Raw genomic sequence first — 24,017 nt, 5'->3', positions numbered from 1 at the left:
TCTATTTTTTTGATCTCTTGTCCTACAGGCAAACTGAGATAACTCCTGGCCTCAGCTAGTTCATGATACATGCCCTGAGCAGCAGTGGCCAGGAGTGCTTTTTTTCATGGGTGCAATGGAAAATTGGCTTGTCCTTTGATTCCAGTCTTTGACTTTGTTGCCTTGAGTTGTTTGTGATACATCACACAACAGATCATTCACAGTTTTCTGACTCTGTCTCCAAAACAGTGTTTTCTGCCTGCAGTGGTTCTGCTCACTGATCTGTGCTTGGTTCCACTTAGTGAAAAGCATGATGTGGACTAAGTGCTCGTTTAAGAATAGTGATAACGGGGTAGTTTCAGTGGAGGTTCCTTGCCTGTGAGACTTTACGGCAATGGTGTGGGTGGCTTTTAAATTTTGCTTGAAGCAGCTTGCTGGCTCTCTGAAGGAGCAAACTGCAAAAGGCAGAGAGGAAGGGGGCAAAACTGTATAAATTGAAGATAAATTTATTTTGATTTGCGCTCATGGATTTTTACAAGACCAGATATTGAATTAATAGTGTGTTGTGGTGTTAAAACAGCTCCTGTGAAATAAGATTATCTTGCACTAGCTTTCCTTCGAGGCTTCATTAAATATGCATTTACATTCACTCTTCCTTTTTCCTTCAATATGTTTCTTCTGAGCAGAGAAGGGGAAAAATACAGTTGGGTAGTAAATTGTGGTTACTTCCTCTATCAGAATTTCTGTTACAGCTCCTTGTTTTTCAGTTGTTAAACGTTTAAAGTAAGAAAGAGAAATTACTTTAATTTTAGTGTGAGAACCACTTGTTCCAAAAAGCTGTGATTCTTAAAATATGCTACAAATACCAGGGATCTAACTGAGAGAAGATGGTGACTAAATGTGAACCGTTGGGTCAGTACAAATTTCTTTCAAGAACTGTTTTGCTCGAAAAATCAGTGTTTAAAGATGTAAACGAAGGACATAAGTTGCGTTTAAATTTTCTGGCTTGATTTCTGCCATCATTGTCAGTTCTTGTTATATGGAAATGAAATGTTTTTCTCTCCTTTTCAAGTCTACAGAGTCTGTCTGTGAAGTTGAAGCTCTTATGGAGAAAATGAAGCAGCTACAGGAGTGCAGAGATGAAGAGGAAGCCAGCCAAGAAGAGATGGCTACACGTTTTGAAAGAGAGAAGAGAGAAAGCATGTTCGTGTGTTCTTCAGGTAGAACAGATGTAGTGTGTATATATATTTATTTAGACTTTTCCAAATCACTTGAAGAAATGCTTACTATCTCTAAAGGAAAAAAAGTGTTATTAGATGTCTCAAAAAAACGTTTCTATGAAGGGATCAAGATTAGGGGTGCCTTGTTTTCTTCCAGCAACACTTAAAAGCAAAGTAGGGCCGAGATTTGTGGCTTCTCTCAAACACACCGTAACGCTCACTGACCTGTATTATGTTTAATACAAATTTCCAACAGAAATGGAATCTCCCTCTTAAGAGATTCAAACATTTCACAAGAGATTTAAGCATCTCGCAAGATGTTGCTAAAAGAAGTCCTTAACACACTTAGCTATTCAAGTGTATGAAACATTAGTTTTCAGATGACTGTGAGACAGTACTTAACCTGTTACAAGTTTGGGGTTGAAGTGGGCTTTTCAACAGTTTCCTCTAAAATAAACTTGGCATGGAAGTCTTAGAGGTCTCTTTTTTTAATAAGCTCTGTTCCAAAACAATTTTCCCTTGACATTTTTACAGACCCCCTTGAGTTAGGAGCAAAGTGTCCCCTAGACTGATGAGACAGGGTGAAGACTAGGACACAAAGGGAGAAAGAGATGTTCATCTATAAGAAAGAATCTGAGCGTTTTTCATGGAGTTGCCTCAAAAGCATAGTTGCAGTCACACTCAACTGCACCAAAGAATTTAAATGCAGGTAGTCCAGTGAAACTGTGTCTTTATTTAAAAAGCACAGGGACTCCCATTCTTCTGCAAGAGTTCTGCTAGTACACTTTCAATTTGTTCTTACTGAAATTGTGTGAAATTCTGTTTGAAATTAACAGAAGATGAAGAATCGGCACCAACAAGAGACGTGTCTCGTCACTTTGAGGATACCAGCTATGGTTACAAAGACTTCTCCAGACATGGAATGCATGTGCCCACCTTTCGTGTTCAGGTAACGAGGACAGGGCTGCTATCAGGAGGTTTAGTGTGCAGTTGGTTTGTTGTGCCAAATACCAAACCTGGAAATTGCTGTGCTGTAACTTACTGCCCCACGGATGAGAAGGCTTAAAGCAAGCAAATGATCAGCCCCCACCCTGCCACCCCTCCCCCTCTGGATTATCTGCTCCGAGAGAAATTACATTAAAGCACTAGGTCTTCACAAGTTCATTTCTGAAGTGCTCCATTCTGTATTTTTATTTTAAGGATTATTCCTGGGAAGACCACGGTTATTCCTTGGTTAATCGTCTTTACCCAGATGTGGGACAACTACTTGATGAGAAGTTTCATATTGCTTATAATCTGACTTACAACACAATGGCCATGCACAAAGATGTGGATACCTCAATGCTAAGACGAGCTATTTGGAACTATATTCATTGTATGTTTGGAATAAGGTCAGTTCTGCTACTTTTGTTCTAAACGCATCAGGCTTATTAGCGTTGGCTTCTTTTTTTTTTTCTCCTTTCTCAGATTGAAGGAAAGCTATTTGTTAAGCAACATGCATGTATTATTAAACATTTTTGTTTATGGAGGAGGGCCAGTAGTGGTACAAATTACACACTAATTTATTTTGCCATAGGAGCTTAGAAACAATGAAAGTGAAATAACTGGTTCTTGAAAATGAAAGTGTTTTTCTTTCAATTCTGAACAGATACGATGATTATGATTATGGTGAAATTAATCAGTTGTTGGACCGCAGCTTTAAAGTTTATATCAAGACTGTGGTTTGCACTCCTGAAAAGACCACAAAAAGAATGTATGATAGCTTCTGGAGGCAGTTTGAACACTCTGAGAAGGTACAGTTCGCACGTGCTCTGAGGGCCATGGGCCGTAGCTCCGTTTGCCGCGCTAACAGCCGCAGCTACCCGCTAGCCTTGAAGCTTTACCTGACGTTCCTGGGATGCTGCTCACATTCAGTGAATTCACTAGGAGGTGGTATAGCGCTTCCCAGGCTGAAATAATTTTGCATTTCCTACTGCATGGTTGCTAGCTAACAGCTGCTCCGGCCTGTGCGAGCTCTGAACTGCACGGGGAGGTTGGACACGTAGCCGGGACAGCTTCACCTCCACTGCAGCCTTCTGCTCCGCTGTCGGCTGGTGCTGCCTGTGGCCCAGCGCCGCAGGGAAGTGGTGCGAGATCCAGAGGAGCTCGCTTGCTGGCCAGCGTCTTCGCAGTCCTACGGTCATTTTCAGTGCAAATGGCCCCAAAGCAGTTGCTCTTGTTAAAGCCTAAGGTCCTGCTGCTGTGTTATAGTCTGAATTGTACCTCCCAGTAATATTTCTTGCTGTTGCCTCTTGGATGTCTACTCCAAGTTCACATCCTCCAGTTTTTCTTTGGAAAAATATTTCTAGGCCTCGCTTAAAATGAATGCTGATACACTGCTGAAACATAAACGTGCCTTAATCAGTGGTCCTATCATTTCTTGCTAAACTCCTTGTGAAAATAGTCACCCAGTTATAATGAGGGTACTATAACTACAGTGATTTAAGGTGTTCAAGTAAAATACTACATATGTTTGTTTTGGTTAGACTAACTGATAGAGATGAGTTTTTCAAGCACACAAATCCTTCTTTAAAGCCCCAAACTCTGCATCTGCATAGCCATCAAAATCGAAGGGTCATACATGTCTGTGTCCCTCAATGCAGTCACCATCCATCCTCATGGAAGTCACATGACTGAAACCACACACAGCTGTTACATGCCAGAACAAAGTCACAGCCAACCTCCTGTCAGTGAGAGCGTAACTTTTTACCCCTTCCTGACATGGGTTCTGATCTCATCCTCAAAGAAATAAAGACATTGAGGAGATGAGCTGGGGAATTCAAATTCTTACTTCCAGTAGCTATTCAACACCCCTCCCTCAATAAAGACAGTAGTTTTATGGCATGTTACAATTTTTCCTGTGCTTCACCTCAGCGAACCACTCTGTGTTGTTCAGATGATCATTACCTGTGTGTTTCTCTCTCTGTCCCACAGGGGCAAATGACCTTAACACCTCTTCCTTTGCTAGCAACTCCCTCTGCTCCGCAGGTACCAACCACCCTTTTGCTTTTAATTGATTAACTTAAGCTAAATTTGAACAGTTATTTTGAAGCTGTGCATAGTCTGCTGCTGAAAAAGGGCTTGTGTGCTTGAAGGCTTGTCTGGTTTTTTTGAGCTAAACCAGGAGGTCTACTAAAAGGACGGCTGCCTCTTCCCTCTGAGCCTGCCTGGGACCCACTGCTGCACTGTGCTGCAGTCCTGCAAGCAGCGTTTGGTCCATCTTCCCCCCCCCTCAGCAAGCTTTGTAGAGAGAAATGATTATCTGGGTAGCTGAAATGAGAAGCGCTCCCCCGCTGCTACTGCAGACACTAATACAAAAACCACAGCCCCACAGACTTCCTTTCACTGGAGTACATCGTTGTGAGCATGCCGTTAAAGCGTAACTTCTTTTCTTTCCTGAAGGTGCATGTAAATTTGCTTCTGGTAGAAGCTCGGATGCAAGCCGAACTACTTTATGCTCTGAGAGCTATTACTCGCTATATGACCTGATGTCTCCGGCTGCCTGTCGACGTCGGAATGTTCTGCAGCTGCAGTATGGCAGAGGAAGATACGAAGCCTCAGGACCAACGGTAGCTATAAGTTAAGATGCCCATTGTGCCATAACTCCTTTAGTTTCAGCTATTTCCGTGTTTGGAATATCACTGCTGCCACTCGGCAGTGAACGCTTGGCAGTTGAAAAGACAGGGTTGTGCAGAAGTGCTGCCTGCTCGTGGTATTTTGGCTTTAGGCAGCCCGGGACACTCTCTGAACTTGTGGCAATATAGCAAATGATAGGTATATAGATCTTGTGCTAAGGCAAATACTACGGGAGTTGGAGCGTGACAAGAAGTGGGACTTGATGACATTTGCTTTCCCTATGAGAATAATTTTAGAAAATCTCGATGCTGCTATTTGTGCTGGTGGAGTGAACAGACACAGGCTGTTCCAGTTAAGCTAAAAGCGAAAGTGAGCACTGCTATTGTCTGAGCCTTTATTGTGTGTGGTTTCAAAAAAGCCTTGTTATTTAGATTTCTTTTTTAATGAGAGCTAAACCTCTTCTGTCCACACTGATAATTTGAAAGATAGCAGTCAGTTTTCTCAAATAGTTTAGCCTTACAATGCTACAGGACATATGTTGAGCATTATTTGGTGAGCTCCAAAGTGCAATGGTCTTCCTATGGAAAGAAGGGGACTGGAGTCCTCAGAGTTTTTTAGAGATCTAACTATGTGTCGAGTAGCTTCTTGTCCTGTTTTCCAAGGGTGAACCAAGGAGGAGCTAGGACAAGGTGTGGGAATGTTGTTCTAGACTGCCAAACAGTCCTACTGTATTACATGCCCAACGCTGGTCTTACTGACTTTTGCAGTTGCTTAAATAACTAGGCTAAAAACCATCTATTTTTAGTAAATCAAAACATGATTAAAATGCTGATGTTTAATATACAGTGGTTTTGGAGAACACATGAATACTTTTGTATGAGTGTGAATTGCTTTTTAAATTTGTCAGTATTACTGGTATTTTTTAAATAAAGGTAACAACTTTTTCTCTTGGCGTTTTTGTGTGGTTTAACTTTGCGCTTCTGTTCTTATGGGTTTACTTACTGGTTCAAAGACCATTAAAAATTTCTCTCACTACAGAACATTCTGAGAACAGTTTTAAGTTTACAGTCCAAGAAGCTAAATTATCTAAAAAGATCTAGGGGAGAAAGATTAATAAACTGTCAAAAATTGTGACTAACAGGAAGCATCTGCTGCTTCCTCTTAACTAAAAATACAGGATTTTTAATGTTCCAAAAACAGAGCGAAACTTTCCTGTCTAAGAGCATATCCTAAAGCTAAGCTCTGCCTAATGACAAGGAAGAAATGTCTTTCCAGTCTGCAAGTGGAGTTGCTGCAGCACCTGATTCTCCTGCTGCTTTCTGGGGTGATCAAAGGTAGACGTGAGATTTTCTGAGAAGCCTAAACTGGCTGTTTCCATCCTCTGCTCTCCAGGCATGTGCTCCCTTTTCAAGCAGCAAACACTGCAGTCCACTTGTGTGCGTCAGTGGCTTCATTTCCAAACAGAGCACTGACCACAACCTGTGGCCAATCTGAACTACACACAAAGCTACTTACTTACCTTGGAGAAAGGGCCTGAACTCAGTGGGAGATTTACCATTAAAAATGCTGAGGCATTTGTGGTCCTAAGTAGAAGAGAACAAGCAAGGCTGGTAAGCATGGTGGCAACCAAAGATGGTGGGGTTAGTCTTTAAAAACAAGAAAATGGCAAAGTCACCAGATGCTCCATGGAAGTGGCAATCACTGCCCTGAGCAGCAGCAGCTGCTTATTTCTCTGTAGTGAGAAAAACCCATCTGAGCTCACTGAGAACCAGGCCAGGGGACAGAAATCTTTCTTTATTCTACCTGTGGGCTTGGGAAAATCCCCTTCTTTCCCACCTCACAAATAAGCAGCTGTATGATGCCAGGGCATGAGGGACAAGCCAGGGCCCTGTCTCAGGCTCTGGCACATGTGAGCTGCCCCCTCTGCTGCAGGCTGTGAGCCCCAGCAGCTCCCAAGCAGCAGCCCCTGTGCACAGCCACCGCCTCTCATGTGCCTCTGCTGTGGTGGGCACTACAGTAGTACTGGCAACTCGCCCCAAGAGAACATGGTGCTTCAGGATCCTGTCCAAAAGGCCAGGCCCAATGCATGGAAGGAGACATGCTGCTGCGCACTGAGTGAAGGGAACTAAAGGGCTGGCTGCTGCGTGGGCCCAGGTAGGACACTTAAAAAACCCAAACCCAACTAAAAACACCCACACACCCCCACACCAGATAAAAAGGAGCTGTGTGACACAGGCCAAGTACTTGGTTGCTAAACAGGAACAGCCACCTGAAGTCACAAGAGAGCTTCTTCATTGACGTGGTGGAAGATGCCATGAGACTAAATCAGAAACTCAGCATTTTGGGGCTTGTTCTTGTTACCTGCACATTTTTTTTCCAGAGAAGGACATGGGCCTATGCAGCTCCACAGGAGCCACTGCTGGGTTTGCTGTTAGGTGCTGCAAAGCCCTGGGTGCCCACCCAGCAGCCCTGTGGGCACCTCTGCCTGCAGCAGGCACCGGCCACACTCTGAGCGCAAGGCCAGAGCTCCTGCCCAGCAGCCACCCTAGCTTTGCTCTCCACCACAGGACACCTGAATTCACCCTCTGCTACAGGACACCCAGTGCTCCAGGCCTGTTTGCAGTTTGATTGGTAATGACTGACATACATAACTAGCCTTTTCTTTGAACAAATATGAATTGCCTACATATGCACCTTGACTCGAGCAAAACATCCGTTTTGAGCTGCCTTCTGACAGATGCTCAGCACTTGTCAGCGCTGATGAGACCCGCTGACAGGACTTGGCCACCAGGCCTTTTCCACTGCGTCCCCACCCTGCATTGCAGAGCCTGCCCTGTGCCTTGATGCGAATGCCAAGAACAAATGCCTCCAGCTCCCTCCCCAGAGGGGAGTACTTACCCAACAGCCTTTCTTTTAATGCCCCCAGAAAGCAAAACAAACGGACATTGAAACCATTTATCTTCCCCCTTAACTTCAGCTAAAATTAAAATGGCAATGGAAGGAATGATAATTGAGATCTTGGAGCCAACCCTACTGAACTGCTGAGCCGCTCTCTCCTGCGGATTGCAGCGATGGAGGCTGCCACACGCACTCCCTAAGCAATTCACTGCGGGGCTGGGCCTTGCTGGTCATGAGAAATACCCGAGCTGCTGGGACAAAAAGAATGTTGCAGATTGCATTACCTTCACTGAAGTTTCCTCCTCACCACTCCCAAAACCTGGACCGTGAAATCTCCCCTCCCCTGCCCCATCAACAGTGAAGTCCCCAAGAATGTAGAAACAGGGACCTAGACTAGGAAAAAAGTTTCTCTGCTCTCCTACTACTGCTCTGCTTCCCAGCGGAGGTCCGGGCACTGCCAAGGGTACAGCGGCACCACTGAGGGAGCTCTGAACTGCCGCCTCAGAGAAACAAATTCCTCCAGCCTCTCTGCAGGGATTGCCAGGCTGGAGCCTTGCTCTCCTGGCGCCCACAGCTCAGTGCAAGGCTGCTGACCCTCCGGATCAGAGCCAGGAGCCCGGCAACCCCTGCACGGCTGTTTATTCTTAGTAATCTGGGGTCAGAAAAGAGACAAATGGGTCAGGTCTGCAAAGCTTTCTGTAGCCAATCAGGCTGTTAATGCTTGAGGCCAGTGGTGCACCTGCTGAGCTAATCCATGGGCTACAAGCAGGGAATTCTACACACTGGAAGGATGAAAACTGAGCAACAAACAAGCCAGCAGTAGTCAGAAGGAACATGAAGGGTGTAGAGCCTTTTTTTTGCCCCATGGATGGAGACATGAGCCCAGGGGAGACAGCTGGCCAAGACAGTCCAGGAAGTACAGGCACACAGGTGGCTCCTGGTAGTGTGGGAACAACTGAAAGAAGAACACACTAGACTGGCTCAACTCTTCTCTTACATCACGGATATGGGTGTTTTGCCTTAAGATGTGAAGTCCCAATTCAGAAAAGCCTCTTTTCTGTTGGGCCTATATCCCACAAGCACCAAGGCAAGAGCTGCAACACCCCAGCCACACAGCATCAGGGAAAGAAATGGGTCTCCAAAGGGAAGGGGAGTAACTTTCCCCCTGGCCACTGACAGCATTCAGTCTGCAGAGTGAAGCCTACTTGATGTAACACAGCAGAATGCCCCAATGGCATCTGGGTTACTCTCACACAATTTCATATGAAGTAAAAGGCTGTAGGTAAGATGTGGCTCCTGTGATGTAACATTCTTTTATAGTGCACAACATTTTTGGTACCACAGAGGTCCAGGTACTCAATGGTAACTTACCTTTCAAAAATTAAAAGTTCACTAAATAGTTTTGTTTCATTTTCCCAACCAAGAAACTATGCAATTAGTAGACAAATCACACTGAACAGCAGCTTGATCAGCTCAAAATCACACATGCAAAAATTTCATACTGACAAAAGTCAGTAAATGCCAGGCTTTACTGACTTTTTTAGAATTAAATTGCCATGCTCACCAATGGCAATGTACAGATATATTAGAAATATAAAACTGTACGATCTACACCACAGAAACCAAACAATGACTGATTAAAAGGGAGTAGTAGTCACAGTTGGAAGAAAGGAATGATGGCTTTGAATTCTATCCAGAAGTTTTTCTGCCACAGGTTTGAACTCTCTTTCCCAATATAGTTTGTGGTAGTCCCTTGAATCTCTGTCGAGGCTGTAATCCAACACTAGCTCTTCATCTGTAATCAAGGAAAATATTGTCATCAGTTCTGAATAAAAATGTACCCAACTATGTATTTTGTGACCACAGCACATACAACTTAGCAGTTGTGTATGCTGATGGCTTAAAACCAACTCTCTAAGACAAACTAAGCATCACTGTCTGAGAGACTTAGATTTAATTGAAAAAGGATGTTAAGGTCAGTAAAACAGTGAAAACGGTATTGCAGGCTCTTTTATTCTCACACCTCATAGGTGTAACTAGCCTGTGTCTCCAAGATCAAGCCTTTACCATGACTGTCTGCCTGGAAACTACTTGGGTTTTAACATTACCCACAGCAATTTTGCTAAGTAATCAATTCATCTAACTACAACTATGTTTTTCCTGTCACAAATTGCTCTGCTAATCTGGTTCATGAAGACTCTTTCAAACTATATTTACTATCATACTTAAAGAACTTGAACCACACTAGTTACTGTATTACTGATGCCTTCCCTTCCTCACAAACTTCATAAATAAAATAATAGGACACTTTAAATAGAGACAAGCCATGTTAGGAATGAAAGGAAGTCATCAGTCGTTATTCCCCCCTCCATTTTGCCTGGCATTGGATGTGGCAAAGAAACAAACACAGAAAAAAAGAAATCAGTCTGCAACCAGAAGCATGCTCCTGAGTCAGGAATCTACAAACACAACTGATAACGCTGAACAAATGTTTTCATACAGTTTATTGACAGCCTTTAGGCCATAAATGGACCTAAAATACAATCCTGCACCCGATGGCTAGTGTGACTTATCTCCGTCCTGAACTATGAAAGAACACCACTCACAATCTGTTAAATAACTAACTCTGTAAGGGAGAGTTTACTGCACATTCACAGCAGGCAGTTACCCACATAATGAGTCAAACTTTATGTAGAAAAGAGACGCTCAAACAGCAACTGTTCCTATTTAAAAGAACGTCAAGATACCTATGCAGAGCACACGGCCTGAGCTGCAACAGCTATAAAGGAAGAGACGACATTTACTTTTGCAGGGAGGTGGGCTCCATTTCATAGGAAGTTACCAGTTAACTGCAAACAATATTTGACTTCTATGCCACTACAGTGTTTCTAAATTACCAAAATTAAAGAGATGCTGACTGTGAGGTAGATTCCAAAAGGGGTTCTGTGTAAAGAAATGATGCCACTTTGAGGCTTTCTGTAATAAATAAAGAGAAAACCCCCCATTCTTTCAATGTCATATATCTCTGCAGGAAGAAACCCTATAATCAGAGATAAAATCCAGCCTCAGACATCAGATCTGTATTTGGTGGTATCAGAGGATAATTGAGGTCGGATAGGACCTCTGGAGCAGAGTCACTGTAGATCAGGTTGCTCTGGTCCATGTACTGTTGGGTACTGAACATCTCCGAGGATGGAGATTCCACAGCCTTTGTGGGCAGCCTGTTCCCCCGCCATGGCAGAAACTTCTTTTCCTAATATTGAATGGGAATTTTTCTTACTGCGACGCTCATTAGCTCTTGCCCTATCAATGGCACAGTAGCCCAACATATCTAAAACGAATCTCAGCAGCACAGAAGTGAGAGACCCTGCAGAGGAAGATAAGGGATTATGGGGTTTGTTTTCAGGGTGAATTGCTTTGCCTACTCCTGAAATGATTCTTCTACCTAAATTAACTCTCTAACACAGAGCAAGAGACATTTCTCCCTTTTATTAGCCAGCTGTGACCCCCAGAAGTTGACTGAATGTTTATGAAATCACTCAGGTCGGGAATTCCAGTCTACAAGAACAAGGGTCACAACCAGTTCAAAAGCTGAAGTGTTGAACCGAAACAGTAAATTTCCCAAAGCAGAATGTGAGTAACACTGGAGATCAGCGAGTATCAGTGTCCCACATGCAAGCTTGTGCATCCTCAGATAATTTAGTTTTCCCACGACCCTCCTCAAAACTAGCAGAATTGGGTACTGGCCAGAGTATGAACTGGCTGCAAGCCCAGGAACAAGACAAGCACACTGGGTCTGCATGCTGTGGGGGAAGCTGAAAACTATAGAGTAGATGCTAGTCTACAAGGACTACCCATCCCTATAACTCCAGCAAGACGGGGGCCAGGAGCCCTGGAAGCTAGTATCATGCCATGAAAAGAGTTCACATGTACTGGGATTCCAAAATAACTTCCTCAAATTGATAGTGGAGGTAAAGGTGAGCAGAAGGTCTGGAAAAAGAGAGGGAGAAAAGAAATTTCACTGAATGACCAAAGAGAAGAACGCTCTCAAGACAGAGGCTGACCTCCACTGCTGCTCCTGAGGGACTGGGGCAAGGCAAAGCTGCTGTCAGGGGCCTGGAAACACGAGCCTCCAGAAGCTCTGAGCCAATAAAGTGACATGAATCTTAAGAGCAGCTGAAAGAAGGCAAATGACAGTGCCATCGGAAAGCAGTGCCACCGCATCTCAGGCTGCTGGGATAAGGCAGGGAAAAAGAAAAACAAATGGCACCTTTGGTCCAGTCCTTCTCAGGCCCAACATCTTTTCAGGCTCTTTCCACTCCCCTCAATCTTTTGTCATCTTGTGCCAGGTAGGGGAAAGAAAAATAAACGGGAGGAGGTCAAGCACAGCAGGTGAAGTGAGGTGCCTGCTGTGCCATGCTCCGCTTTTTCCGCTTCCTGAGGGTGTGCTGACGCTTAAGTACAGTCCACCGACTGTCAGCAGTTGCCTCCTGCTTCCCGAATGATAGAATCAGAGCAGTGACGGTTCAAGGCTGTTACTGGATACAATGGGAGGAGGAAGATGTAGGACAATATGAACCAGCTGCTAATGCTAAAATCTGTTGGCTCTTAACACACAGAGGAACCAGATCCAGTGAATAAGATTTGCTTTTTCTACAGCTACTCTTCTGACTACAGTGTGAAGACAGACTAGCCTTCTGATTTAATTCTGACCTATTTTTAATTAATTGTCATTACAGTTGTATTACAATTGCAGTTGTAGCTGCAGTTGCAATTGTACGTGAACTTCTGGTTCATGAAAGCTGTACTAGTTCATAAGAGTTCCAATTACTACTCAGCCTGGACTCTGCAGTGTTAAAAGCAGAGGAAAAAATAAGTATGAACTTTCCAAAACACAGATATATATTCCTTGCTGCATGCCAGAAAATTCAAGCATGATTGTGGCTGTAAAGTTCGCAGTTCTGTTGCAGAATGTTAAAAAGTGCACTAATGATCTTGAAACACTGAGTATTTTCAGATAAATAGATGGAATTACTGCTCACATTAAGATATGCTCTATCATAGCAAGAAATGTAATGCAAGGAACGATTGCAACAATGAATAACAGTAATTCTGCTGTAACTGGAAAAAAATCCTCACAAATCCACCCACTTCTCTGATTGTCTAAAAACAAAAGAGACCATGGGGATCTCACTTTCTGCCTGGCTCTGACTAACATGCGGTGTTCTTCACAGCAAGCATACATCTTTAGTATATTTCCAGTTAATACCAAATCAAAATTATTTAAGGTTTGCTTCAATCTCATTTACACTTTAAAGATTTTTTTTTTAAAAAAATAATTGCAAATGACCTACCCAAAATAAAATCATAACCAAAGCAGTGCTCATAAGATAAAGGAGGAAAATTACATATAGTGACTGTAGGACTATTACATAGCAAGTAAACTCCGTAAAACTTGAAGCAAACATAAATGTACAGATGAAAAGATCCAACTGGGTAAGCAAATGAGGGTCTTCACATTCACTTGTAGGCACCTTCCAGCCTGTCTTTGTGGAGGAGTACACCCCATAGCCTTGGGGAGCAGATGAGAAATTGGCAGGATGTTGTCCTTGCCCACGAGGAGCTCATGATGAGAAAAGAAGTCAAGGGACTCCTGTCAGAAGCAGCAAGCTCAGCCTGTTGCACCACCCAGCCCTCTGGCTGAGGGGAGAAGCCACGTTGCCCAGACCGCCCAGTGCGGGCTGGGCAGTAACCAGGTGCATCACAGCTGAGCCCCTGCTTCTGCCAGTGCCTGCAATGACCTTTGAGGCCGCAAGGGCCCACATCCAGTGAAAAGTATGTTTTGCGCTGAAGGTCTACGGGATAGTTGGCTCAAGGAGGCAAAAAGGCAGCTGGCGAAAAGCATTAGCGGCATGCTAACTAGACAAACTGGAGTGGGGAGTGACAGCGGCCAATTCCACCTTGGCAGCCTGTAAGATCTGAGGGAATGTGCTGAATGGCAATAGACCACTGGATAGTCTATACCGGCCAACCACTTAAAGCTGCATGACAGACTTCCCACCCAAGCTAATACTGCTTTGATTCTGCTCCTTCCAGTTCTTTTATTAAGGAAAAAGAGACCAAGATTGTGAATCTCACCTAAGAGCGATGTGAGCAGCACCAGCAACGTGTCAGCGTCTTCTCCAAAGCATGAGGCTGCACTCGTGATGTCTTCACTGTAGTTCCACAGGGTTTTGCATATCAAACAAGCCAGCTGCCAGTCTGCCGGCCCAAAGTCTTGTAAGCAGTCAACTAACCTGCCAGTATCAAACAAAAACAGTGTTTTGCTCCATATAGTTTTCTCCTGACCCTTCAAAATTTGGCAGTCTAGAAATGTACACAGACTCCATGAAAGTTTGCAGGAAAAAATCTATGTTAATAAACTTAAAATGCTACTTTCTTGCTCAGTAACTTCCCCCTTTTCATTTAGACTAGTTCCCTAAGGATCTGAACATGCCTTTTCTCTACACAGACGTGCATATGCCTGCCTGCATCTGTCCATCCCCTATAACTTCAACCCAGCTAACCAATTTCAATCACATACATCACAAATGTAACCATCTCAAAGACACTAAAATTCCATCAAATTTCATAACAACCAGTGACTGTCCCAAATCTGTCGCTACCACTAGAGCAGAGATTGCAATGCAAGGCAAACCTTACTGGGCACCAAGAATTCATCTGGAAAAGATGGTATGAATGCAGAAAAAAGGTTCAGTCAGAATATCCAGCTTATTACATATCAGAGGGTCTGACTAGAAGAGAAAGCCAAAGGAATTCACTACTTCTGTGCCTCACAGAATTGCCTTCTACATGCAGTGAAGTCTGACAGTTTTGCAGATCTCGCCCCTTCTTGTATTTCCTCAGCCTGCACTCCCAACAGACTCCTCTCAGAAAAGCCAGTTTTACTAAGGACCATTAGGTTCTTGACCTTTCTCCCAATCTCACTTCCTTGCAGATGCCAAATGCAGGACTCTAAAATTAAGCTATAACTTTTCTGCCTGCACCAGCTTACGTACTGTAGCTACCCAGGGTTCCCATTACCTAACAGCAGCGTTCACAACTCCCAAGGCAGCACAAGTTAAACATTGTTTTTCACCTGCTGTCCCTAGGGACCTCTCCAACAGTAATGCTTCACTGCTGTTCTCTTCCCCAACCCTACAACCCCCTCTTTCCCTCACTTCTCTACTTCACTGTGAAATGTATGATCTGGTGATTAGTAAAGGGAACATGGAATAACTATTACATTCAGGTATGGCTGAAAATAGCAGTAACTGAAAAACAACCAAGAGGAGTTGCTCTCTTCTCTGAAGGCAGTCATTGTGGAAGACCAGGAGGCATCTAATGAAAAGCCTAAAGAACTTGTCCTAATTTTTTGAAGTTTAGCTCTCTGATGAGACTAATTTCATGCTTTATTAGGGCCACTATATATTGGTACAAAAATATTGATACAAAAAACATTTCCAAAAATCCACAGAACTGGTTTGGCACAGTCAGGATGACCTCCTTAACAATCACTTCTCCAGACTTATTCCATACTGTTTTTCCTTCCTTCTTCACAAATTTTCAGAGTATAGAAAATTATGTATTCTATATGATTCTATGTTCTACAGAATATTCTATGTTCTATATAATAGAAATTTCTCACATTTATTATTCACTTTGCCTGTAACTTATTTTTATTCTTCTTTTTCAGCTATTTTGTAAGTTAAGTAGAACATGGGAAGGAAGGATGAGCAGACTATACATTGTTTATGTTGTATAAAAAAGCAATTATATGATTTATGAACAGGAAAGCATTTCAAAGTTAGGCATATTGTTTCATAATGTGGGTTGTATCAACTGCTTTACAAGCTTAGGAACACGATCATTCATGTTGCTCCAATTAAGCTGGATCCACTATTATCTGAACATCAAAGCCAGAAGTGTTGCACCTACAGTGGTTTTTCAAGATCTAACACCACTTACAATGTAAGTCCCTTAAACTTGAACTCTCAGAGAGAGGAGACTCAGGACCCATTCTCTGCTGAGCATGGCTACATCAAATAGTTTTCCCTATAGTACTAAGTAGTTATAAAAACTGTAAGGGACCATATGGGGTATCATAGCTCCTGAGTAATCTTCACACTTACATGGATACACATTAATGGTGCCTATTAACTGTAGCCCACAGGGGATCCTGTAAAGTCAAGCATATGCAGCTACTGCAAAGCCATGCCTTAGCTGCTTGGTTGTATGGTACCTTCCTCTGCTGTATGTATCAGCAAGATCTTTGGGAGATTATTCTGTGGTTTGTGGCTCTGCAGTAGGCTAAACCACTCCAATGCATTTGCAAAAAACATACGAAAGGCTCTTTCTTCAAGAACATTAGATGCCAAATATCTATTAAGTTCTATGATTCTATGACTACAAGTTATTGGCCCCAGTAAAAAAAGAATCTGATTGAAACTGTTTGGCCAAACTACTCAAAATTGCCTTTTTTGTAAGCATAATCAGGAACTTACTTTCCAATTCCTCCTTCTTCCATCAGAAAAGCTCGTTTGTTCTTATCTACTGTGAGATTGAGCAGAACTCCACAGGCAGAAAAACACACATCTTGGTTCTTGGCATCAAGCAAAGCAATCATGAACTTGTGTACTGGATTGTAAAGAAGGAAACAGTATTGCTGGGAGGATGGACTTATCATACCAGTGGTATTACAACATACGTATTAAACATGTATACTTAGAAAGCAGTCAAATGCAGGATATCCTACCAAAAATTTTAACCTTGTAGCATATTACTGTGACGTCTGTAGAGCAGGTGCATGACCCAGAGTAACAGCCATTATTACATCAGGCTGAACACCAGTTTTCTTCAAAACACTGCATACATAATTCTAGCTATAAAAATACACCAAGTTAATGTGAAAATCCAAGTTGACCAAATTTCAATCACAGAGTCAGCAGAAACTGCTAGGATTTGGCATTCGGCACTCAGAGAGGGAAGTTCTCACCTCCGTGAGTGGCAGAGTTGCCCTAGACTGCACCAAGTCCAGCTGGAACTGCTGCAGCCTGGGGCTCCTGCGGGAGACAGGCAAGAAGCAGACGCTGGACGTGCAGCATCTCACAGCCCTTGCTGCCGCTGAGCTCAGTAGGCAGCGGAAGGCAGCCCCAGCGAGGAAGTCAGTCTTGCCTCATGGCAAGGCAGCCTCTCAGCTCTTCCTGAGCTTGGCACACCGACACTGCAGTCTCTCCCAGGTGTAAAATTCAGTCCTCTGACTGAGACAGCTCATCAGCAACCAGCTACTAACTGTCAGCTCTCCTTTTGCAGGTACCTTCTCCTTCAAAGCAGTGGTATGTCTACTCTTGAAAGAAGGGGTTGTATATTACAGCTTACCACCTCACTTTCAGCACCGACAGGTAGATACAAAAAAAATTTACAGTAAACTGGTGTTTAATTAAACTTAGGACACACCTTCCATGGATAGTAAGGAGTTGACTTTTTCCCAAAGCTCTTTAGACACCCAAAGCAAAAGGACTTGAAAAGACTTGTATCCTACTTCACCCAGAGGTAAATAGGAGGTCTCTTTCTTGAGGCAGTTAAACATCTTAAATGCATGTTACAAAGTGCTAACAAGCTGTTGAACATGGGAATCAAAAATCTGTGATTATGACCTAAATGAAAATTTAGTTGGATTTTCATTTTATATCATATCACTGCTAAACTGTAGGATTTGAAAAACTGAAGGAGTGAAGGGAAATTTCAAAATTATAATCTTCAGGAAAAACAGAGTTTTTGTAGTATTTACCTTTGTGAAGACACCATGGCATATTTTTCCTACTCCAATATTTCCATTTTAATGAAAGTAAAATAAAATGGTGTTTGTAATGACTACTACTGGATTCTAACATTTGCCTAATTTGCAAAACATTAGAGAAGATTGCTTCTACCCTTTAACTGAGACAGCTGATTAACAATCTTTCCTTTTTAGAACTACGGACATTTAAAAACAGGACTCCTACAAATGCAAAAGTAACTCACTCTTTTTCAGTATGATAAAGTCACAGATCTCATGATACCGGGAAAGATTGCCAAAGACTCTGACAGCCTCCACAACTCCATCCATACTGTTGCTCATTAGCAGCTTTAAAAGCACTGTTGGTTTGCAGAGAAATGAAATAAAGACAATTACTTGTATATCACAAATGCGCTTGGCTTTTTATCAATAAATATCAGAATGCAAAAAGCAACAGCAATAAATGTAATAAATGGGAACAGTATCTGTCTGGTTGCAGTGAAGGGGGTGAGCTGATGGTAGAACAAGAGTTAAATTGTGTAGGGCTTTGAAGATGAGACAAAGAGCTCCAATATGGGGCTAAATGCAAAGGAATAAATGAGGAATTATGAAGATAGCCTAAGCACAGTTGTAATAATGGGAGCCAGTTTTGCTATACAGTTTTTGAGTGGGCTCATGTGAAAATCCAGGAAGTCAAAGAAGAAAAAAAGTGTTGTAATATATAAGAGAATTGATTTAGATCCTGAACAGATGGTCTTATGGTGGGATGTCTCCTAAAACTCAAATTATTTTCCGGTTACATTTATCAGTCTTCTGCGAGTATGAAGTGAGCCACTGAAATTAGTCCACCATATAGAAGACTCACATCAGAGAAAAAAATATAGGAGAGAGGTGAGCTTCTTTCCCACTACTTCTGTCTTTGAGTGTTTCAGTACTGAACATGCCTTGAACTTGTCTTAAAGAGACATCTGAAATGATTATTTTTTGTCTTTGGGATCCACCACTTGTATCAAACAGTAAGCATTCTCAAAATGTCTCCTGGAGGAGGAAGCCTGTTGGTCTTCCATCAAAAGGTTTTCTCTCTCCTCAGTTCAGGCAGAGGAAAAGTGATGGCACTGGTTTCACATGTTAGCAATAAAAACAGGAGAGGGAGAGAAAATGGGACAGGTAGAGAAGATGCAGTTCCTACACATTACTAAAATATGACTATTGTCCATACTGTCAGAAGGGAGAGAATCACACAGCTCCTATACTGCTAATGGATTTAAGCCAGAAACAGACATAAATCAGATTTTGCATGTCTAGAAGGTACCAAGAAAAAATGCACTTTCTTACCATACTCAGATTAGAAGTAACAAGCAACATGATTATTTTGGCTCAGGCATATGGATTTTGAACAAGTCTAGCAAAAATTGCTATATGGAAAACAATATGGCAAATTCCTTTGGGGAGGAAAAGAAGAGGGTTTGTTAACAACCTAACTATCTTCGCACAAGCCACAGAATTATGTTCCAAAAGAATGAAAAATCATTATGGGAAGAATTTAGCCCTATGAACTTTATATTCCTGCAATATGATACCACAAAACATTATTAGTGTCTTTATTTTCTGTAGTGCCAAAATATAGCATGAGTAACTTCCACTTTCAAAAAGCTAAACAAAGACTACTAGTTTAGAAGTCCTTACTTTCAGCAATGTGTAGTTTCTTGTCTTGAACAGCAGAACTCTTCACTTCGTAGTAGGATAAATTGTTGATTGTTGTTGCAGCACTGATGACCAACTCCTCAGAGTCATCAACTGACTTGTACTCTGATAGTAAAAAAAACCCCAAGAACATATGCATATGTAGATACACACACACAAAAGTAATTCAGCAGTGATTTATACTTTTTATATATATATATATATATATAAAAGCAAACAATCATAGTTTACAGGGCCACTATCATAGACAATTATTCTGTTTTTCAGTAACATGTCAGAAGCTAACAGGAACAGCTGATCCAAAAATGGCAATACAACGTCACTCTTTCCAACCCTTTGTCTACAAAAATAATCGTGACATGCTTTAAAATCTAGTTAGTTAAGACATTTTACAGATCCTATTTTCTGTTTTAAGATGGAACTGAGGAGAATCTACATGCAGAAATAGGCCTGTGTGATAGACACAGAGAAATATCGAGGACTGTTATACTGATACGTCAGGTACCATGAAAAATTGAAAAAAAAAAATACTTCTTTAACAATATTTGAAAGATTCTCTCAGAGTTCCTGACAGAATGCTAACCAGTGTAAAATTACACCAGCAAGTCTGAAAGTTGTATATACCGATTTATGAGGTTTCTGGCCTCAGAAACCAAGAGTGAAGGAAATAAGAAAGGGGAAAGTTCACGGGGAGAGAGAACATTTTGTAGTAAACTAAACGATACAGTGCTCAAGAAAAGGGGAGGGTGGCAGAGAGAAGCTGTGAGGCTCAAAAGCGCTTACACAGTGATTAAGACAGTTCCAACCCAGGAAGCTCCTACAGGGCTTAAGACAGAATGGGCGAAGTTGCGAGTCAGCCTTCTCTAATCCCTCATAGCTGGTGGGCAAGACTGGTAAACTAGCATATAATCGGGTTGATTGTCTTTACATAATACTTCATGTTCTCATCACACACTAAAATATACTGAGGTCTTTGAGATGTATCTTGTCACTGCTAAACTGTTACAGGGAGAACAGACTGCCCCGTCCTAGCCTGTGATTAGATTTACAAAGGGATCAGTAAATGGCAAAGGAACTGCAGCACTAAGCCTCCGTTTGGAGGGAAAGGGACAACAAAGGTTGGAAATCTGAAAAAGAAGAAAAAATAAGAGGAAATTTTTCAAGGAGGCTGAAAGTTATGAGTGCAGGGAACAAAAAGAATACTTAATTCAGAACAGTCACAAAACCTGCAAACCTCAAAAAAAACCCCATCACCAAACACATCTATGTAGCACCTGGTAAGAACAGACTTCCCTTATATATGAACTCTCAGTGAGATGTATTTAAAATAAAATTTGTTTCCTTATCTTTAATGATCACATCTGCAAATCTGATCACTGAATTAAACATTTCTACAACATCTTTCCCCAGACTCTGAAAAGTCAGTACCAAAGCAGCAACTATCTCAAGCAGGCTTTCTACATAAACCAGTTTATGAATATCAGCAGATTGACTTTGTTATTTTAGCAATGGAACTGATTTAGTTATGGGTCAACCTAATAAGAAGGTCAAGTAGAAAAATCCTAAACTCTCCTTACAGACTGAACAAAGATAACAAAGACAACACAGATTTTATTACCTAGTACCGTAACAAGTAACTCTACAACACGATAGGCAGCTGCCAGAGCTGCTCCTACGCTGGGATGAATGGAGAGATTGGCCAGCACTCTTATCAGTTTTATCAGAACATCTTCTGCTTCTGAAGGATGCTTTGGGTGCTTTCCTTCCCCTCCTCTTTCATGGTACCATTTCTGTGCATTCAAATCAAGGTCACGGTAGGTTTGAAATAATGATATCAAGGTGTTAACACTTCCTTTTTCTTTAAAAAATTGCTCACGGGCCTGGTTATTCTTTTCTGTTAAATTGCCAAGAATGAAGATGATACGGATAACTAAATCCTGCAATAAAATAAATAAACCATATTACACAGAAAACATCAGAAGCTATTAGCTGCTTAAAAAGAAGATAATACTTAATTTGCTTCACATCTCAGTTAATAGCAGATCTGGAACAACTGAAGGAATGCCAAATACAGCAACTAGAAATAATTTTTTTATGCTATTTTTCACAACCCAGTTTACAGAAGAAATCAAAAACATCTGACACAACTAGTATAGCATTGGGGTAGTTACTAATGGGATATACTTAGTATAGGTCATCTATTTTTACCAAGCCCACAGTAATCTTAAAACATCTTAAAACAGCACTTTATATAACTAAAATAATCACATGGGCCAGAGCTTACTAATCTTTCAAGTGAGCAAGCATCAGTTGTGATGGCCAAAGCCCACCACCTTCTCTTCTTCTCTAGGCTTGTCACCCATTGTTAGAGGTTAAACTACTTCCCCTTGATTTGTTACTGTTAAATCCATGTCAGCTCTTACTCATTTCCTTGTTAAGTCCAATTGCTTACAGATAGCTGAATTATTTGTTCTAGATTTTTAACAGAAATGTAATCTAAATTGACTGGTCTGTTATTCCCCAATTCCTCCTCTTTCTCTTTTTAAAGACAGGTGCCCTACAACCTTGCAATCCTACATAACTTTTCAAGAATCCCAGAGACATTACTCTTTCTGTCCTTTTGTAAGTACCAAAGGGTAAATTTCATCAGGCCTAGCTGGTCTGAAGACACGTAAATATGCTCCAGCACATTTTTTGTGATAAAAGAACTCAGGTTGAAGTACAAATTAAGCATTTGACCATAGTTAACCTTTTCAGAAGAAGCAGCAAAAAAGGCATTCCACACTTCACTATTCACAGTGGCATCTGTCAGTAATTCTCATCTTCTGAACACTGCAGCAATTATTTCCTTATTGTCTTCCCCCTATTAATGTCCTATAGAAAGTTTTCTTGTTTTTTTTCACGTCCCTTTCTAGTTGCATCTCATTTTTTTCTGATTTTCAGTTACATGTTCTTGCTACCCTTTTATTCTTACCATTGCTAAATGAGACCTACTTTCTATTTTTATATGGTATCTTGCGATCTTATGATTTAACCAAGTTGCTCTCAAAGCACTTTCTATCCCTGCCCTTCAGTGGGATATAGAATTACATCTTTTGCTGCTTCATTTTGGACATACTGAGAAATACCCTCTTTTTGGCAAGACTAGTGGATCCTAACTATATGGCATTCAACAACATCCTCATCTTTTTCTCACCCACCTGTATGGAAGAAGAAAAAAAAAATAATTCTGAAAGTCTAAACTAACCCAAGTATAAACTAATTAAAACATTTGCCTCTGTCACTTGCATCAAAACCTACTCATTTCCGAAAAGAAAAGTCCATAGCTTTATCTTAACAGTGCAGGTAGAGTAACAGCACTTCTTCAAGTACAGCACGGCCATCTACCCTTAACTACTAAACTGCTGTACTTGCATTAACTCAGAATTTTGCTAAACAATTTACATGCTGTTTTTCTTCAACTATAATAGTTATATTCACATCCTCCTTGGTATTAATAAAGTAAGTTAACCAAGTACAGTCCAACTTGTTAAAGCATACATACTAATACTGAAGGAAAAAAAGATGCGTGAGCCGTGAATCCTTCTTTCATACATGCCTTCACCAATAAGTTTCAGGTCTTAAGACTCTACCACAAGACATTGGCAATAACATCCCCTTAGGGTCAAGAAGATGAATGCTATCCCTGAATATGAGAAGCAGGCAATCTCCTAAGTGAGGAATAGGTTCTCACATCTATGTATTTAATATGATCACCTTTTTTTTAACTAGGCATCATATTTTTGCTAGCATCTAAATGTCATCAAGACAAATTTTTATGAACATTCTTACTGACTAACCACTAAGAGCTTTCACCTTTACTGGCACAACCCCCAATTCACAAAGGCTGTAAGAATTTGAAACAAACAACTGATGAATCAGAAGAGAGAACTGAAAAAAAGCAGGCAGTCTAGTTTGACTCGTTTATATTGACTTTCTAATTTTGGTCAAAACAGTATCAGCCCAGCAACAGCTCTACCCAATCAGAAAACAGACAAACAGGTACTGTAGAGCAATCAACTGATATTTTGAGAAGTGTGATCTCAACTGTGCTTTCCACCTACAGGCTAGCAAAACAAACTTATAATACACTTCTTTTTAGCTAGGCACATCCGGTTTAATAGCATATTACCAAAGTTTCATTATCTTCCAGTGAAAATTTAACTCGCAGAGTCAAAGAGAAAAGGTGGTACAACTTCTCCTGAGTAGTATAATACTTGAGGGTTTGTATTATTTTTGGCTACATTTTTTTAAATGCTCTTGGGGTAAGCACTGCAAGTGTAAGAAACAGCAGTTCAGAATTGCTGTGTAAAGAAATATATGTGAAGATGAATGGCATTTTGAAACTGCTTGCAAGACTAAACCTGCACATAAAAAAAAAAGTGTAATAAATGAGATTATTATGTGTCTCCAAATGTTTGGAGTATTAACTGCTATGGAATTTCAGACATTCGTGCAAACTTACAGAAAAATTGTATTTATCAGATTAATTTATATAATATGGAGGTTTTAACATGTATGGCACTAGAGACAAATTAGATTAAAGACACGAATTGCACTCAGTCATTTAATCTTTTTATAACGAGGCATTCATATGAGACATGCTGTCCAGAGAGTGTACCCAAACCTGATTGGATGGTTATATATGAGACCACACAGCTTCACTTACAAACAATTTGAAGAAACATATCAAGAAGAGCTTGAGAAGGAGAACTAATTTTTTTCTTTGCTTCCAATCTGTGAAG

The 24,017-nt window shown here is 41.3% G+C and overlaps 2 protein-coding genes across 12 annotated transcripts in view; one reads left to right on the top strand and one right to left on the bottom strand.

Annotated features, from left to right (window-relative positions):
* Nucleotides 1-5,758, top strand: part of SESN1 (sestrin 1) — an 84,351-nt gene extending 78,593 nt beyond the window's left edge. For all 4 annotated transcript variants that reach the window (XM_074862251.1, XM_074862252.1, XM_074862255.1 and 1 more), the window contains 5 exons: nucleotides 1,052-1,199; nucleotides 2,036-2,148; nucleotides 2,400-2,590; nucleotides 2,848-2,992; nucleotides 4,641-5,758. In XM_074862251.1, the coding sequence (XP_074718352.1) occupies nucleotides 1,052-1,199; nucleotides 2,036-2,148; nucleotides 2,400-2,590; nucleotides 2,848-2,992; nucleotides 4,641-4,727 (684 nt within the window). In that variant the 3' untranslated portion in view covers nucleotides 4,728-5,758. The remainder of the gene's footprint in view (nucleotides 1-1,051; nucleotides 1,200-2,035; nucleotides 2,149-2,399; nucleotides 2,591-2,847; nucleotides 2,993-4,640) is intronic.
* A 3,248-nt stretch (nucleotides 5,759-9,006) lies between these two features.
* The window catches only part of ARMC2 (armadillo repeat containing 2), a 70,274-nt gene continuing 55,263 nt past the window's right edge, over nucleotides 9,007-24,017 (bottom strand). For 7 of the 8 annotated variants that reach the window (XM_074862242.1, XM_074862250.1, XM_074862244.1 and 4 more), the window contains 6 exons: nucleotides 20,852-21,170; nucleotides 19,216-19,338; nucleotides 17,775-17,888; nucleotides 16,256-16,388; nucleotides 13,851-14,008; nucleotides 9,007-9,507 (listed from right to left, as the gene is read on the bottom strand). In XM_074862242.1, the coding sequence (XP_074718343.1) occupies nucleotides 9,350-9,507; nucleotides 13,851-14,008; nucleotides 16,256-16,388; nucleotides 17,775-17,888; nucleotides 19,216-19,338; nucleotides 20,852-21,170 (1,005 nt within the window). In that variant the 3' untranslated portion in view covers nucleotides 9,007-9,349. The remainder of the gene's footprint in view (nucleotides 9,508-13,850; nucleotides 14,009-16,255; nucleotides 16,389-17,774; nucleotides 17,889-19,215; nucleotides 19,339-20,851; nucleotides 21,171-24,017) is intronic. The other variant, XM_074862247.1, reaches the window with a different exon arrangement.

The sequence above is a fragment of the Strix uralensis genome, chromosome 3 (assembly GCF_047716275.1).
Source record: "Strix uralensis isolate ZFMK-TIS-50842 chromosome 3, bStrUra1, whole genome shotgun sequence".
NCBI classification, from domain to species: domain Eukaryota; kingdom Metazoa; phylum Chordata; class Aves; order Strigiformes; family Strigidae; genus Strix; species Strix uralensis.
This window is presented reverse-complemented; position numbering and strand designations above follow the sequence as displayed.